This window comes from Grus americana, chromosome Z (assembly GCF_028858705.1).
Source record: "Grus americana isolate bGruAme1 chromosome Z, bGruAme1.mat, whole genome shotgun sequence".
Lineage (NCBI taxonomy): Eukaryota > Metazoa > Chordata > Aves > Gruiformes > Gruidae > Grus > Grus americana.
The window spans coordinates 14,707,092-14,726,665 of record NC_072891.1 but is presented as its reverse complement, the minus strand read 5'-3'; the positions used below and the strand labels follow the sequence as shown (position 1 = coordinate 14,726,665).

At 39.3% G+C, this 19,574-nt stretch overlaps 1 protein-coding gene across 1 annotated transcript in view; it reads right to left on the bottom strand.

The window, feature by feature from the left end:
- The window catches only part of WDR70 (WD repeat domain 70), a 155,588-nt gene that overhangs the window by 106,918 nt on the left and 29,096 nt on the right, over positions 1 to 19,574 (bottom strand). The window contains exon 6 of the mRNA XM_054809664.1: positions 5,035 to 5,094. Coding sequence (XP_054665639.1) covers positions 5,035 to 5,094 — 60 coding nt within the window. The remainder of the gene's footprint in view (positions 1 to 5,034; positions 5,095 to 19,574) is intronic.

Here is a 19,574-nt window from a genome sequence, read left to right as displayed (position 1 = left end):
GATTCAGAAACTCTTTCACAGCAAGGAAGACAGTCCTCAACACAAGAAAATAACAGATTATTATTGTTGTTGTTGTTATTATTGCTATTATTTTATTTTTAAAAAGTTCCAGAAAATGCCTGGAAAGGGATTTAAAGAGATGAGCCAGAAAATTCTGAAGGAAAAAACAATAATCTTATACTCCACCAAGAACATTCAGACTTACAGAAAGTTGTGTGGGGAAAAAGCCAACCAAACAAAAAAACTGTAATAAAAGAAGAAAAAGCTTTAATTTCTGAGTGAAAGATAACACCTGAGATTAGTGTCCCGTTATAGGCTACCAATGCTGAACTTCTTCAGGGAAAATAAAAAAAAAAAATCAAGCCAATTATTTTCAGATGCCTAAACCTGTATGAAAAATTTCAGATACTGATGTATAAAAATGTGTTGGGTTTGCATGGCAAGGTTTTGGGCGGGGGGGGGGTGTGCTGCAGGAGTGGCTTCTGTGAGAAGCTGCTAGAAGCTCCCCCTGTGTCTCACAGAGCCAATGCCAGCCGGCTCTAAGACAGGCCCGCCGCTGGCCAAGGCCAAGCCAATCAGCGCCTCTGTGATAACATATTTAAGAAGAAGAAAAACACTTAGAGAGAGAGAGCTTTTGCAGCCGGAGAGAGGAGTGAGAAGATGTAAGAAACTCTGCAGACACCAAGGTCAGTGCAGATGGAGGGGGAGGAGGTGCTCCAGGTGCCAGAGCAGAGATCCCCCTGCAGCCCGTGGTGAAGACCATGGTGAAGCAGGCTGTCCCCCTGCAGCCCATGGAGGAAGGATGAGGGCATGTAGAGATTCCACCTGCAGCCCGTGGAGGACCCCACGCCGGAGCAGGTGGAGGCACCTGAAGGAGGCTGCGGCCTGTGGGAAGCCCACGCTGGAGCAAGTTCCTGGCCGGACCGGTGGACCCGTGAAGAGGGGAGCCCATGCCAGGGCAGGTTTGCTGGCAGGACTTGTGACCCCGTGGGGGACCCCACGCTGGAGCAGTTTGCTCCTGAAGGTCTGCACCCCACGGGAGAGACTCACGTTGGAGCAGTTCGTGAAGGACTGCACCCCGTGAGAGGGACTCCATGTTGGAGCAGGGGAACAATGAGAGGAGTCCTCCCCCTGAGGATGAAGAAGCGGCAGAAACACCGTGAGATGAACTGACCACAACCCCCATTCCCCATCCCCCTGTGCCGCTGAGGGGGGAGGAGGTTGAAGCCGGGAGTGAAGTTGAGCCCAGGAAGATGGGAGGGGTGGGGGGAGGTGTTTTAAGATTTTATTTTATTTCTCATTCCTCTACTCTGCTTTGCTTAGTAATAAATTAGATGAATTTCCTCTCTAAGTTCAGTCTGTTTTGCCCGTAACAATAATTAGTGAGTGATCTCTCCCTGTCCTTATCTCGACCCATAAGCCTTTTGTTACACTTTTTCTCCCCTGTCTAGTGAATGAGGGGAGCAATAGAGCTGCTCTGGTGGGCACCTGGCGCCCAGCCAGGGTCAACCCACCACAAAAAATTACAATTATTTGCATATAAGGATGCCTGCCTGTCTCTTCTTTACCTGTCTACATGAAAAGTACTGACAGTCACTATGATTTAATGTAGACACATAAAGTGACACCAAAAAAAAACTTGTATCAAAGATATGTCTGTCTACTACTGTACTTTTTTCTAAAGCTTTAGTATATACGCTGTGTTACAGAGACTTTTAAAACTTGCGTAAACTGTTGAATAGTTCCCACACAAAACACTGTTTAAAAATGGAATGTAGCATGAGACACTCCCTTTTCCATGCCTACTTGAAAAAGTAACCCACAGAAAATAAATGTTACAATAAAAATATCAGTTATGAATGGAATTTATTCTTTAAGATGGACAATTTGTTTTGCTAAAATTAAGGTTTCCATATATGAAAGAGTATGGGCTTATTTTGACTTTTCTTTTTTCAGTTTCATGTAGAAAAGGTTCACTTAGGTATTTCTTATTTTATCAAAGACTAATTTCTAGTCATCTTCTCCTTAAAGCTCATGCTGCTCATCATGCTGATACCTCACTGTATTTCAAACATACACTGCCATCATATAACCAACAGTTTGGAAAAAGTACTTTCAAGAAAACCAAGATGTTGCAGAAAAGATACTGCTGTTCACCAGGCAACTGACTCCTCCTTAATCTAACTGACCTGCTTTATTTTAGAGGCATTCACTTAAAGAAATCTTATCTTTTGGAGAAGGTCTAAAATCTCATTCTTCTAAAGAATGAAAAGGATCATCAGATGTCCTAATCCAGTGCCCACCAAAAAATCTAATTTACAAAGTTACTAATAGATTCAACATTTTTCTTTTCACTTCCCTGAATAAAATGTTTAAATATACTGCTTTATGCTATCCTTAAGAATGAATTCAACTCCACTTAGTGATTATATCACTATGACATATTAGATTTTCAAATGAAACAGATGCAACCTCTTACATGTTTCCAAAAAAATTGCCTCTTTTACAATTTAAATGCGTATTTTGAACCGCATTCATTTCATTCATAATTTCTAACATGCAGAAAAACTGAGCATCTCCAGATTAATCATGCATTCAGTTAATACACTCAAGCGTTCTATTCTACAATAACTAATATAGGAAGGAGCAGCTGTGATATGAGATGTTAGAAAACACACTGTTGAGAATACCCAATTATGTATTCTTTTTCATACCCACCTATGTATCAAAAGTGTCAGAAGAAAAAAAATATACATCCCTGCAGTTTCATTTGGAACAGTAACTCCTATTACACTGTACAAGCAAGGCAACCTGGGAAATTAATCAGGTTTCTGGAAAGACTCTCCAGCTCAAGAAATCTTTTCTGAGACTTTTCAGCTGCACAGGAATAGAGTCATCATCAAACCCATGTTCATCAGACTGAAGAGGTACAGATGGGATATATGTATGAGGATAATGAGAAGACCGTATTTTAAAACGTTGGAGTGAAACACCGATATTAAGAAATGAAGTCACTCCCATCCTTACATGTGTGTAATGACATGGGTAAGTAGTTTCATTATTCTAAAACAAACAAATAAACCAAAAAGATAGTCCTTTCACAGAAGAGCTGTTTTTTAATTATATTTTTCATTCACTGCATCCAGTCTAATGCAACTCTGCTATATATACACCCATGTTATAATTCACCTCTGCTCTAGGTGATGACAGCTGCATTCTCATGCAGTGAAAAGTCAGAAGTCTTCCAAAACTGTAACTTCCACTTTACAAAGCCATTTACTTAGAAATAACATGAGCTTATGCTTTAAGAAGCCATCAAATATTTACTGGTTTAATATAGAGAAAAATAATTTTAAAAGATTTACACAATAAGGTTTGTTAGGAAATGTAAACATACTGTAGAACCAATTACCATCACACATAAAATCGGAAATTGGTTTGCACTAGTACACTAGTATGCAAATCCTAGTATGCAAAGAAACTAGTATGTACTGTCTGCATAAAAATCCACTCTACTTTTGTTTAGTAGATGCAATGCATCTTTTACAGGTCTTAAAAAGAGAATATTTTTCTATTTTCCTTTATAACACACTTGTTATAATTCTTTCCTCTCCTCTCTCTATGTCTTTAAGTCTAGCACTGTGATAAAACAAATGGGTAAGCCTTATCACCTCTCCACACTCCAAGACAAACCACAAAGTTTGATGCCAGATTAATGAATATACACTTCTGTAAATAACTATTTCGGAAAGCTTATAAAAAACCATTTATGATCTTTACTGTTAATTTTAACTCCCCAGAAAAATCGTTTTAAATGTCCAATAAATATTAAGAAAGTATTTATTAAAAATTCAAATCTCAAACTCATAGATTATTGATGATTAATGTTTTGATGTGATATGTTCATTTAATAAGTTTATTATTTAATTACTTAATATTGTTGAGTGTTAAATTATTAAGTGTATGTTTATATTAATTATATAAACAGAAAATCAATCCACGGGTTTATTAAAAATCCAATAAAGGAAAATTACACATCTCCTTAGATTGTCTGACACCTCATAAAAAAGCAATTTTCTCAAATAATCCTTTGTGGTGGTTTTTTCCTTTTTTTTTTTCCCCTTCCCCAAAGAAATTTTCAGGAATGCCATGAGTGAGATTTCTATTAACTAGCTGACAGTGCTTTCACAGGGATATAATAACAATAAAAGAAATTCTGATATTATTTTCTCATTGAAGCCTAAGTGATGGCCAAAATTGAAGAGGATAAACAGCAGCATCCCCCTTTTTAATGACCAAAGTAAATTATGGGGAAAGGTTTTCAGACTAGATTACAGGGTATTCATGGCCATAAAATAAATTCCATTCTATGAAAATATATCTTCAATCAACCAACACATAAAAGCAGCTGAATTTGTGTTGGAAGATGAGATTACCCAGAGATAAAAATATTGAGAACAAAGACACTGTAGTTCCATGTCAGACAGAAGTTCTTCAATAGAAAGTGAAGAAGCAATATTGGAGGTGAAACCTAGAAAAGATGCAGTCAAAGACAAGGAAGAACAAGGTTTCAAGAAATTGAGAATAGTGTGTATAAGGCACTTAAAGATTCAAGGAGAATGAGGGAGACCTGTATTCAGCTACAAATAAGTCTTAGAAACTTCAGCAGTAACATTCTCTGAAATCCATGACCAGTCAAAGAAGGTCTAGATTAGACCTATGTCTAGATTAGGAAAGTCTAGCCTAGAAAAGGAACTCAAACAATAGCAAAGAGTATATTTGAGAAAAAGGAAGAAGAAAATGAGAACACAATTTAGTCAAATGGGGCCACGTTTGGCTTATTACGAGAAAGCGAGGAGGCAATCCTAAAACACACTTTCAATTGCAATAAGAAAACAGCTAGACTAAAATAATAAATTAAGAAAAAGAATTAGCTTCTTGAACTTTAGCTGACAATAAGTATTTGTTAACTTATTTCACAGACTGGCTCAGTTCTAAAAAACCAAGAAGTGCTGAAAATATGTAATCGCTTACTGTTTTTGTCCCATGTTGGAGCGTAATTTCATGGGAATCCGGAATTTTCTTGACAGGGTTCTGGAAAAAAAATAAAATCCACCTCTGTGACAATAGTGCTATGACAAAAAAAACTCAAATCAAACAAAAAACAAATACTGCAACATATATAAAAGAAAAAAAGGTTCCCCTCATGCCAGCTAAAACCTGAGAAAAAAGCAGGGGGAAATCAGAAGCAAGATATTTTTATTTTAATGGATATACCCCTAAAAATATGAGGAATAATTGTTAAAAAAATATGAGACTACCTTAATAAAGAACAAAAACAGGAAAAGATTTCCTGTTTTTCCACTTTAGAAAACATTCAAATTCTCTTTGGTTCTTAACCACCAATATCTAACAATCTTGAACTGTGATGTAGTCAATCCATCATTGTTATACAATGTCTTTTCAAATAAAAGGACTCTACGAAGTTAATGAAATGAATGAAAAAATCTAGAAAATCATTACAGGAGCTAAGTTATCTATGTGGTTTATTAAGATCATGGATTAGCTTCCCAATTCCACTTGTGCCATTATCCCCAGCTCTAATGGGTCTTCACAACTGTCACTTTGATGGCAGCCATAACATAATCAATGTAATTCAGGGAATTTCATTTAATAGCAATGTACAGATTGAAGGCAATTACTGTTTAAAACTTCTAACACATCACACTAACATCTGTAATGCAAATACGAAAATAGTTAATTTATACAGAAAGAAACATACTGAAAGCACTCAAGTGATTGCAAGGTTCTATAAAGGTCATTCAAATCATTATTTTCAAAGTGTTCATTTGTCTGGTACCACTTAAGTTTCCTAAAACAGACACAATCTATCATTTTGATGCCTGACATCTTTGTTACAATTTTCTGTTGCCAAAGTCTGATTTTAAAATAATTTTTACGGACAGTTTATATTATACATTATATCTCTTTCCTTATTCATTTCTGCCATTTCCTTCCTTTTTTCATGCTTGCCACGGAAAGTCACTATAATTTACTTTATAGTCATTTTATCCTGCAGTTCTATCAGCTTTATTTCTCAAAAACCCCTGAAATGTTCGTTATCTTTGGTTTAGCCAAACCTACCCTTCTTCTAACTTTACTTGTTGCCACTAACAACAGCTATGATTCCCAAAAACAACTGCATAATTTCTTTCCCCTTTCACACATATATATTCACTAAGTCAGCAGATGACCCATGCTCTCTATTTTCACATTCACAGCATATGCGCACCTTCAACAGTCACAGGTATTTGATGGCACACTCAAGTATTAGCATGGAAATTGCATATGTATCTGAGCAAAAATGATTTATGGGCCTGTGGTTCATACTAAGTCTGAAAAGGTAACAGTAAAGGCTTACAAATAGCTACAGATGACTGTGAAAGGTTTGGCCCGCATGGCATTAAGAGCCACTTCCACAGACTCAGTGATTTACAAGTTGAGAAGCAGGTGTAACTCAAAATTCCCAAGTGAAGCTGTGATTATGAAAATGAGTTTATTGTTCACGCGACACTATAAAGCACCCAGACAAAGGTATAATTGTAATATGAATGAAGTTTTCCATGCCACAGCATTCCCTGCACTATAAATTGGTATTTGCTGTTCTCGGGATGTAAAAACTGCTCAACGGCCACTGCCTGTACTTGCCATCTAAGCACATGCCATAAAAACAGAAGTGTGAAAAGGAAACAAACAGCTTCCAGGATTCATACTGCCATCACCCACAACAAAAGAGGTACTACTTCTGTGAATCAAAGAGCTTCACAGAAACCATCTGTTGCTGGAAGGAGAAATGGCATTTTGGTCATTATTATCTTAAGCACTGTAAGGGTGCTTATTTTGTATTCCCGTCCACTTACTGGAATATTATAAGGTTGCTCATTTCATAAACCTTAACACAAAGGCAGGTATTGTATGTCTATATTGCATCATCATTGAATTTAATTTTGAGTCTGTATCTTAACTACTTTAAGAGTTCTTTCAATAATTCAAATAAACAAAAAATTAATGAACAAAATGTGTTAGAACAAACTTAATTTTAACTACTAGCTCCTCCAGGTGACAATAATCAAATCCTTCTTTTAATGAGAAGATTGAACCACTCACATAAAAATATTTTTGCTTTACAGTGCACTCAATGTTGAACACTCTTCTGGCTATTTATCTTTAAGGGAGAACAACAGATAGGAACACATTCTGCCACCTGATAAATCAAACAGCTTGAGCCTGAAACTTGGACATTTGGTGAGTGCGAGTGGTGCTATTCTCTGTGGCGTCCGAGGAATGCCTGACAGTTAAAGTAACTGTTTAGACTGTTCAAAACAAAAAATTAAGATAACAATGACCAGGAACATATCTTGGCATAGCATCTTCAAAGCAGCCAAACATTTACAAAAAAACAAGGTGGCTTATTCTATTTTAGTAACTATGAACTTCCTAAATGACTAAGAATGTTATAAATATTTCTAACCTGCTACAAAAAATGCCTACATACGCACACAAAAATCAGATGCAACTACCACTTTTCCAATTATTAACATTCCAAAGAATAAGGAATGCCATAAAATCCTCTTTTCACACTCTCAAAGGAAAATACAGTTCACACATTTTATGCTGATTTGAACATCAGGATCCCATGTATACTAGAGCATTACTGTAAGTCTGAAAAAACAAAAAGGTAGAGTTTGCCCAAAGTGTACCTGCACTTCCAGGTCTTCTTGTTGCTTGTATTTCAACTTCTAAGCTTACACAAATTGATTTCAATATTTCAGTAACGCTGGTCTGGAAAACTATTGTCATTGTCATTAAAACTAGATGAGATTAAATCTTTACAGGATTTTTTGTTGTTTTGTGGCTTTTTTTTTCCTTTTTAAACTGTATCAGGAAAACACAGTATCTTAAATTTTTATTTCAGCAGAAACAAAGGAAAACAGTTTTGGAGTTGACATATCTTCTAATATTTTTACAAAAATTCTCAATTCCCTGGCCTACATAAGATTAATATACATTAAATAAGTGAAATAGTGTATTCTAGGAATTCACAGTTTTTCTCAAAAATGAAAAGTCTTACCTTTTAAATAATTTCTGCAAAGGATCATTGCAAGTCAGGCATCACATCTGCAGTTTGCAAGTAATATTTTGTCAGGGAATTCCAGCCCTAGCTGACTGTTAAGCTCCTGTTCCTGACAACATTCTGCTATTCACTGCGCCACTGTCCCTAAATGCTGTGAATTTTTTTTCTTCTTGTTCCTTTTGGGAGCTTCCTTATCCTCAAGCAATACTCAGAAAACATGCCACTAGAAACCACAGGCTGAAACTAAGCCAGAGTATCCAAGATCTCTTGAGAAAAATCATAGACTCAAACAAAAAAATCAAATAAACCAATGATGCAGGTCAAACCAGACAAGTGAAAGAATAGATATAAAAAGGAAAAATAAGTTGAAATCTAGATTTCTACATCCTACAAGATATCCTTCAATACCCTCGGGATTCTGAATATGGGCAATAATAATCATTGGGACTTGGCAGAAGACGGGGATACAGGAGGTGGGAAAAGAATGGCCTGGTATCTTCATGATAAACTAAACATTTGGCATGGGGAGAAAGTTAGGTCCTACAGAATTAATAAAAAAATCCACTAAACAGTATCAAAAGAGAGGAGTTTACAATTAAAAAATACCTTAACATTTATCATCTGCTAGCCTTTCTCATAGATTGACCATCCAAAAGTCATTTTAGAATGACTTCAGAACAACCATTAGAATATGTTCACAGGCTTAAACGGAAAAAAGCAAAGGCTATGAAAAGCAAAATGTAAATTCCACAACAACATAGTCTGTTGATCTCACATACACAGTAACTGCAAACGGCAGTTGGTGAAAAAAAAAATTCATTTACTAAAATCCAACCTCTCCCCCCCCATAAAAATATCCCTACAAGTTAGAATATAGGTCCTCCAATGACTCATCTTTTCATGGCCCAATCAGAGAAGGGCAGGATGATGCATACCTAAAGGTACCTCTACTGCTCTGTTTGCAGAAGTGAGTATTTCACTAAATGGAAACTATCTTGTGTGAAAGACACTTGAAAGCTACAGGTAATATAACAAGCCCTTAAATGGGAACTTTTCTGGGCACCCACAAGACTACAAATTAACAGAGGAAGAAATACAACTTTTTTCTCTGTTTGCAATTGCTCTTAGATTCCAGTACAGAGAATCTTGCCTTCCTTGAGGATTTCAAGATCATATGTTGCCCTGGAGGAAAAACAGGACTTTCCTTTCCTGGATAGCATCTGTGTTCCTAGAGCTGTCCCAAAATGCTGACTTGCTGGAGACTTGAAGAGACTTCTCACACTTGTGGGAGCAGAGCTATAGTACAGCATGGAAAAAAAACATGCAAAAGTACAACTGATTAAAGGCAAGCACTTTCCCTGTCTTGAGCAGAAGAGGTTAAAGTTGGCTTGGCTACTACTTATTTAAAATACCTTAAGTACTATACTAAAAAAATCCCTTCTGCTGGAATCGTAAATACTCACATCCTGCTCTTTTGGGTCTCTGCTTTGAACACTCTGCATGGAAGATGCTGTCTGTTCATGGGCAGGAGTGAAGAGAAGGAATCAAGAGATACACTTTAGAGATTTCTCCATTTCTGGTGAGACTGGGGGCTTCACAGAACAAATTTAACAGAGGTGGTCTGACGCAGATGATTGCTGCCTCACTAGAAGGCAGATGGAATAACTGGGTTCCTAACGGACAGCAGGAATAGCTGGTGGAAGTGGGAGGGGGACAAAAAACCCTAGCATCAAATGGTGATGGAATTGCCTTCATCTACTTAAGAAACTGCAGCAATTCAAACTCCCAGATGAAGGACTCCCTGCAGAAAATCATATTTTAACTATCAAAATCCCAAGCCTTCTGATAATTAAGGAAAAAAAGCTTTTTATTTTCAAGCATTTTATTTAAATATGTCATGTTCATGTTTTCTTTTAAGTTTTTTTGAAAGCCTCCTCTCTTCCCGTCCAAAACAATTGTATTGTATGGAAAACCAAATGCTACACTGCTGGGGGCAAGGTGAGGGGAGCAGGAAAGCTTGAGAGCCTTTGAAAGGCTTTTATTTTAGACTCCAGTACACGGACGGACAGTGCTGAAATCTTCTTCCTTGGGACGAGACTGTAACAATTTTTTCTATCTTCCATTCTTCTCCATCAAAGAGTTCAAAGTAATAAGCAATAAGCATGATTAAAAAAGAGTAATCAAGAGTGAGAGAAACATAACATCTCCTAATAAAAATTTTCATGCTGTAAATTATATAATATATTGAAAGAAAATCCTCTTAAGAAATTTTAAATTTGGGCAGACAATTCATCAACAATCACAATGGAAAGGATGAGATTTTGGAAATGGTAATTCCCAAAGCGGAGAGGTACACCACCACAAGCTCTTCAGTTTAGACAGATAAAATACCAAAGAAAACCACTGAATTGTGCAGATGAACTGCTAGAATAGCATCACAGACATCTGGTCCAACTGCTGCAGTATCTAGGCACAACAATATGATAATACCAACAGCAGAAGGCTTTAAACTAGTTTTATTTTAGAAGTGACAAGAGAAAAACAACTCATGTTTGTTGTAACTTGCTAATTTCTCTATAAAATGTGTTTGGTTTACTGGTCCAAGTATTCTCTCTCAAACATCACCTAAAATACAACCCAAATGCTTCTCTTTCCTGGTGAGAGAAGCTACGGATTGTCAAACTTCATAGGGGGGCAGTTACACAACCTCCCTGTATTGCACTTAAGTTCAGATCCACAAACATGCAGTTTTTCCTTTCTACCTCACATCTAACTTTGATAGATACTACATCTGTGTAAGAGAATGAAATCAAGAGACTACTCCAGTGATGATGAACAGAGAGAACAGAATCTTGTTCCATCCTTCAATATTGAGTCTGAAACACTATGAGAAGAAAGATAAAAGGGAGTGGAGTGAGGTATTTCATAGATCTGGAAGAAAACATGCCTCACTCCTCTTCTGAGACTAGAAAAGTGTTTTAAGCTGTTAGGCACCCAGCTGAATTTTCCATGACAGCATTAAAAACTGAAGACAGTAATAAAAGTTTAAATTTATTTTTTCTGTTCTTTTTTAAACTCATTTTGCAAACAAACACACACTTATGTGCATGTTTTGTTCCACAAGTTACTCCTCATGCATTGATTAAAAACACATTACTTGTAATAGGCAGGTTTTCCGAGTCACGAATTTTTGTTATTTTCCTCTCAACTTAAACTGAAAATAAATGTCTAAGGTTACACAAGTGTACACTCAAGAGAAAGATGGAGTATGAAAAACCACAACATGAGAGATGATAAGATGCTGGTTTAGAGCAACAGAAAAATAGAAACATTTTTTGGTTTATAGGAGTGCATTATCCACAAACTCGCATGCAGAAGGAAGCATCCAGATTTGACAGGAAGTTTCAATAACTTTTAATTTCCTCTCTTTTAGGTATTAGAGTTGACAGATGTATTCTGATGCAAACTTGCACATTATTAAACTCAGTTTGGCCCAGATTCATATAATCTGAGTTTCTGAATGTGAAGCATCTAAGTATGGAATTCAGATTTCCTATACAGTCTTCAAAAAGAGACAGAGAACTCCAGAATAAGAATCAGTCTATCAAAAAACTGAATCATCTAGAGACCTCTCTTCTTCATGAATTATTTAGGGAGTGCAGGGCAACTAAATTCCTAACATAGGTGCCTTGATTAGGTTGGATGAATCAGGGCCGTGTGTATTATCTAAAATTTTGGCCTGAAAAAGAAAGAAAAAGGAAAATATTACGGAAAACAGGAGAATACATGCAAACACTGCTATGAATCATCCTGGCTGATATTCCCATGAAACACCCACAATATCTGTTACTCATGGAAAAAAAGTAGATAACTCGTAACTCCATGACAAATGCAGAAAACTTTCAAAATGAACAGAAATATTGGAAGGGCCCTACAAAATGCTATCTCTCCCAGTTATCCTTTAATTTGGGTAACACTCAAAACAGCACAGAACTTGTGTCTTGAATTTCAAGTAGAGGAGCGGTTATTCTTTTCTTTAGTGAACTAAACGCATTACTCCAGGGTGCATTCAAGAATTGAAAAGGTACTTAAGTAGATGAACTTCCTTTCAAATGCCTACAGGAAGTAAATTTATTTATTCAATATGGAAACAGTACTGTGGCTAGCTTCTCTCAACATCATCTAATTCACAGACGCATGAAATTTTTTCTTATGATCTGAACCAGAATGTTTTGTCAGGTTTAACTGGCAAGGGAAAAGACCTTAGATTAAATCTTCATTCCAACACATGACTGACTGAAAATAATAAATTTGTAATGTTATTATAGGTCAGATACAACATATTTTATTAGATGATGGGTCAAACGATAATTCAGAGACTGTTCCCAGATGCAGCAGGTACCATGAATTAAATCTCCTCTTCCCTTTCATGTCACTTCCATGTCCCCTTCTGAAAAGACTCCAATGGCTTAATAATTTAGAAAAAGTATTGTAATTAGAGTCTCAGCATGGTTTGCAAACACCTTTTTTTCCGATATAAACATCACACTTCTAAAGTCCAGCAAAAAGCCTGCCTGATTGTCTTCAGGGAGATAGTTTTAGATAGATTTCAGGGGGTTACTATTTTTCACCTAGATTCCAAAATCCCACTCAGATAATTTCTAAATTTATAACAAGCTCTTGATTTATCAAGACATAGTTTATATTTATATTTATGACCAGGGAATTTTTCTCACAATGTATACCAGAGAAATTAGCTTGAGACTTTCCTAAAGCAAGTTGTAATCTCTGATAAAACATTTAAATCTAAAATTGCCTGCAGTCGTTCAAGTTTCCTTTGCAGATTCTGGGAGACAGATTTACTTAAGCTGAGTGTTCTGGTGATATTTCAGATATGTTACATTCTGCTTACATAACCACCTACCTATTTCATCTTTATCATCTCCGTTTGAAATGCATATACATATAAATACTTCATATTTGCTAAAACATGCACAACTGCCACATATCACCAAAAAGCACCTGTGTTCAGTCAAGACAGTTCTACTACAGCAATAAGATGCACAAAATTACTACTACCTACCATGTTAAGAAATAAAAAAAAAAAACCCTAGCATTTTCAGTCAGACATATCCTTTATTAAGATTATTCTTTAGAGCTCAATAGAGTATTGAGCTTTTAGATAAAGAAATACTTCTATTTACTCCAAAACAGTAAAATAGCACACGCAACCATACATCAGCTGACAATGAGAAACAAAACAAACATGCAACTAACAGTTTTGCTCTGTAAGCTCTGCTCATCCTGGCAGGTAACCAAAGAATAGCTTAATTCTGAAATCAGAAAGGACAAATAATTGTGAACTTTCAACTCCAAGGAGTTGAAGTGCCAAATGCTTAGTTCAGATGCAAACGCAACTCACTTAAGCATTCACATATTTCACATCCAACTTGAGAAGAATTTCTCTACCACACAAATTCCATGTGGGATTTCTACCACAGGGAATATGCCCTAAAATACACACATGAAAGAATCCAAGAATGCAACACAGTATACAGGACCAGACTGAACCTAACTTTCGTTACCGCTTAACATTTTTCAGCTTGCTAGCCAGTTAACTTAATTATTTACATTAAATTCACTCTAAAACATCCTTTATCGAAACTATACAGACACCTTCTCATTATCACCTTTTGGCAAACTTTAGAGGAAAAAAAAGCGTGATGTTCTTTCACTTGACTCATGCAGAGAAACCATGAAAACCAAGGTTATACTAAGAATTCCAGAAGCAGCACCCTACCTTTAATAATCAGAACACTTTTAGAGGTTTTCAGTCATTAGAATAGTTTTACTATCTGCTCTCCAGATTTACCTTCTGTCTTAAAATAAATAAAATTATTTATGAACTATTTTAGAATTTAGAAACCATACAAAGTTTAACATTTTTTGCAAAAAAAAATGCCTCCCCTCTATATATTGTAAAAAGTCAGTCATACCATTAAGTCTTTCTAATTCATGCAGCAAAAGGCAATTTTTGTAACATGCACTTCTGTGGAAGTACATTAAAATAAAATATGCAGTATTAGTGTTTCTTTTCATCGACTCATAGAATCATTCAGATTGGAAAAAACCTAATGATCCAACCGTTAACCTAGCACTGCCAAGTCCACCACTAAACCATGTCCCTAAGCACCATGTCTATACATCTTCTAAATACCTCCAGGGATGGTGACTCAACCACTTCCCTGGGCAGCCTGTTCCAGTGCTTGACAACCCTTTTGGTGAAAACATTTTTCCTAATATCCAACCTAAAGATCCCCTGACACAACTTGAGGCCGTTTCTTCTTGTCCTATCACTTGTTACTCGGGAGAGGAGACCAACACCCACCTGGCCGCAACCTCCTTTCAGGCAGTTGCAGAGAGCAATAAGGTCTCCCCTCAGCCTCCTTTTCTCCAGACCAAACAACCCCAGTTCCCTCAGCCGCTCCTCATAAGACTTGTGCTCTAGACCCTTCACCAGCTTCGTTGCCCTTCTTTGGACATGCTCCAGCACCTCAATGTCTTTCTTGTAGTGAGGGGCCCAACACTGAACACAGTATTTGAGACATGGCCTCACCAGTGCTGAGTACAGGGGGACGATCACTTCCCCAGTCCTGCTGGCCACGCTATTCCTCATACAAGCCAGGATGCTGTTGGCCGCCTTGGCCACCTGGGCACACTGCTGGCTCATCTTCAGCCGGCTGTGACCAACACCCCCAGGTCCTTTTCTGCCGGGCAGCTTTCCAGCCACTCTTCCCCAAGCCTGTAGCGTTGCATGGGATCGTTGCGACAGGACCCAGCACTGAGCCTCACTGAACCTCATACAGCTGGCCTCAGCTCATCGATCCAGCCTGTCCAGATCCCTCTGTAGAGCCTCCCTACCCTCCAGCAGATCAACACTCCCACCCAACTTGGTGTCACCTGCACACTTACTGAGGGTGCATTCGATCCCCTTGTCCAGAGCACTGGTAGAGATCTTAAAGAGAACTGGCCCCAGTACTGAGCCCTGAGGAACACCGCTTGTGACCGGCCGCCAACTGGATGTAACTCCATTCACCACAACTCTTTGGGCCTGGCCATCCAGCCAGTTTGTTACCCAGTGGAACGTATGCCCATCCAAGCCACGAGCAGCCAGTGTCTACATGAGAATGCTGTGGGAAACAGTGTCAAAGGCTTTACTGAAGTCCAGGTAGACAACATCCAAAGCCTTTCCCTCATCCACTAAGCAGGTCACCTTGTCATAGAAGGAGATCAGGTTAGTCAAGCAGGACCTGCTTTTCATATGCCCATGCTGACTGGGCCTGGTCGCCTGGTTGTCCTGTATGTTTCGCCTGATGGCACTCAAGATGATCTGCTCCATAACGTTCCCTGGCACTGAGGTCAGGCTGACAGGCCTATAGTTCCCCGAATAATCCTTCTGGCTGTTTCTAGGTAAATGTGCGGCACATTGGCTAACCTCCAGTCAACTGGGACTGTCCTGGTTAGCCAGGACTGCTGATAAATGATGGATAGTGGCTTGGCGAGCGCTCCCACCAGCTTCCTCAGTACTCTCGGGTGGATCCCATCCGGCCCCATAGAGCTGTGTGTGTCAAAGTGGTGTGACAGGTCACTAACCATTTCCCCTTGCATCATGGGGGCTTCCTTCTGCTCCCAGTCCCCGTCTTCCCACTCAGAGGGCTGGGTACCGGGAGCACAACTGGTCTTACTGCTAAAGACCTAGGCAAAGAAGGCATGAAGTACCTCAGCCTGTTCCTCATCCTTTGTCACTATGTTTCCCCCTGCAGCCAATAAAAGCCGGAGATTCTCCTTAGCCCTCCTTTTGTTGCTTAATGCACTCATAGAAACATTTTTATTGTCTTTCACAGCAGTAGCCAGTTTAAGTTCTTGTTGGGCTTTGGCCCTTCTAGTTTTCTCCCTGCATAACCTCACAACATCCTTGTAGTCCTCCTAAGTTGCCTGGCCCTTCTTCCAAAGGTCATAAACTCTCTTTTCTTCCTGAGTCCCAGCCAAAGCTCTCTGTTCAGCCAGGCCAGTCATCTTCCCTGCTGGCTCATCTTTCGGCATATAGGGACGGCCTCCTCCTGCGCTTTAATGATTTTCTTCTTGAAGAATGTCCAGCCTTCCTGGACTCCTTTGCCCTTCGGGACTGCCTCCCAAAGGACTCTGTCAACCAGGCTCCTAAACAGGCCAAAGTCTGCCCTCTGGAAGTCCAAGGAAGCAGTTCTGCTGACCCTTCTCATTACTTCTCTGAGAATCGAAAACTCTATCATTTCATGATCACTATGCCCAGGATGGCCTCCAGCCATCACATCACCCACAAGCCCTTCTCTGTTTGTGAACAGCAAGTCCAGCAGGACGCCTTCCCTAGTTGGCTCCCTCACCAGCTGTGTCAGGAAGTTATCCTCCACACACTCCAGGAACCTCCTGGACTGTTTCCTCTCTGCTGTATTGTATTTCCAACAGTTCAAGTCTCCCATGAGAGCATGGGCTAGCGACTGTTGAGACTTCTCCCAGCTGCTTATAGAATATTTCATCTACCTCTTCATCCTGGTTGAGTGGTCTATAACAGCATCCCATCATATCTGCCTTGTTGGCCTTTCCCCTGATTCTTACCTGTAAACACTCAACCCTATAGTCACCATCATCAAGCTCTAGATAATCAAAACACTCCCTAACATACAGGGCTCTCCTACTGCCTCTCCTTCCTTGCCTATCCCTTCTGAAGAATTTATAGCCATCCATCGCAGCACTCCAGTTGTGTGAGTCATCCCACCAGGTTTCCGTGATAGCAGAAACTATATCACGGTTTTCCTGCTGCACAATGACTTCCAGGTCTTCCTATTTGTTGTCCATGCTGCATGCATTGGTGCAGATGCACTTCAGTTGGGCTACTGATCCTGCCACCTTTTGGGAGGGAGCAGGCCCAACTCCTACATGACCATTCTCAGGTGCTTCCATGGTTTCTAACGCATCAATAACCCCTGCGTCTTTGCTGCCACATGGATCTCCATCCCCTACCTCCACTGAGACGGCAGACCAAAGGACCTCACTAGCACACCATCCCTCAAACATTGGTGTGCCGCCCCAAGTCTTATCTCTACCAAGCCTGGTTTTATCCCTTTCCCCCTTCAAATCTAGTTTAAAGCTTCTTCAGTGAGCCCTGCTAACTCCTGTGCTAAGATCTTTTTCCCTTTTGAGAGGTGTACCCCAGCAGGCCTGGTGTTGTGTAGACTGACCCATGATCAAAAAACCCAAAATTCTGCTGGTCACACCAGGCTTGGAGACAGTTACGGATCTGCTGGCTTTTCCTGTTTCTTCCCTCATCATTCCCTGCAACTGGAAGGACAGAGGAGAACACTATTTGTGCTTCTTATACCTTAACCAGTCATCTCAAGGCCCTGAAGGCTCTCTTAGAATCATAGAATGGTTTGGGTTGGAAAGGACCTCAAAAATCATCTAGTTCCAACACCCCTGCCATGGCGCTTGAGTGTCCTCCAACTTCTTGTTGCAACTCCATTGCTGCCTACCTGAAAAACCAATAACGGATAATAACCTGAGGGCTGTACCAGTGTAGGAAGCTTTCTCTTCACATCTTTAACCTGGGCCCCAGGAAGGAAGCAGACTTCCCTAAGAACTGGGTCTAGTCTGCATACTGACACTTCTGTTCCCTTCAGAAGAAAGTCTCCTACAACAAGAATACATCATTTTTTTCTTTATGGAAGCAGTTTTGATGCAGGACATAGGCTGACCTAACCTTGGCGACACCTCCAAGCTAGATGAACCATCATGTTTGGTACTGTCTGGTTCCACTTGCAGAGCCTCGTACCTATTATGCAAGGGCACCTGGGAAGGTGGGGTTGTCACAGAGGAGACATGCCTGCTGCACCGAGCAGGAACTTGTTGCCATTGCCCCGTCCCTTAAGTCACTGTGTTCTGCCAGGTGGAAAGAGGACAGGAACTCTCCGTATCATGTGTCCTGCCTGCCTGTTGGGCCTGTCCCAGGGAAGGTAGGCTGCGGTTCCAGTAATCTCTCTAATGCTCCCTGATACTCCTCAACCTATTCACCTCCTCCTGGAGCTCTGCCACTATGCTGAGGAGTTCTCTATCTGGGCACACCTCCCACAGGTGTGCTCACTGCTGGTGTAAGAGCAAAGCACACCCTGTAGCCTGACACCTGGGTGGCTGCATGTTCCCACCAGACCTCTGTCTGAGGAGCTGTGTTGGACTCATCAAAACTTAAAAAGCCAACGCAACCAACAGATGTTCAATATTCGGCACTGCTATCTAAAACAGACATGGAGATTACTACAATTGAAATAAAATGCATTTTTCCTCTTGTCAAAAAAGAGCCTGATGTTCACTTTAAGACTTCTGGTGATCATGTTAACATAGAATTTTGTAAGCATCAGGGTGATATGGACCTCTATACCAGTATAACAGCAACCTCATTACTGAGCCATCTCTTTTAAATTACACATTTTAATGACCAAAATTAAAACAATACACCATTGGTGTAGACCAATCCTTGACCTTTGACTTTGTGCAATTTATTTCATTTCTGCACACCCCAGCTTTCTCATCTGAAAATTCTGAATAAATAGTATCTATCATAACGAATCTGCTACAAGGTTTTTTCAGCAATGTTGTTGAAGTTCTTCAAATTCCTCAGGGATCCTGTTATTCTTAGCAAACACACTACAGTCAGCAAAACCAAACAATCACATCTCTAGAGAGAGTTGTCTACAGACTATACTTTTCAACAGTTCTCCAACTGTGATTGTAAAAAGGTGTTCAGTCAAATGTGTACTCCAGAATCATGAGACACACAAATTTATGCATACCATCCCACTTAGCAACAAATATTCCAGTTCTCTACAAACTGACTAAACTTACTATCAGTTAGGATAAGGAATTAAAACTGGGAGGAGGGGAGAGGGGGAGAGGAGAGTCATCAGCTAGTCATGCAAAGATCTACAACCACAGGGTGAAGGTAAGGGGCTGGGGGTTAAAAATTACAGCATGCCTAAGTTACTGCAGGAAGGAAGAACAATTTCCTATTTAGCTCCCACAGCTGGTTCCAATTCTATTACTGTTTCGATTACTAATTCTCCCATGCCAACCATAAATTACCTTCAAAACGTTAACATTTAAGCTGTCTTATAGCAGCACAATTTTATGTAATGTGACATGAGAATAAATTGCTAAGTGACTTTAACTGTGCAGCTGGAAAGAGAAAAAGATACATTTATATTGTACACATGTGAGGTCCATGCTTGGAAGTAACACACCTTTCTCCATGCTTCGCTCAGGTATATTCCTTTAATAAAAGCTTGTATCAGAAGAAGGTAGTGCATTATGGCCAGATGATGTATCTCATATCGTTAAAACTGTTGTAATACCA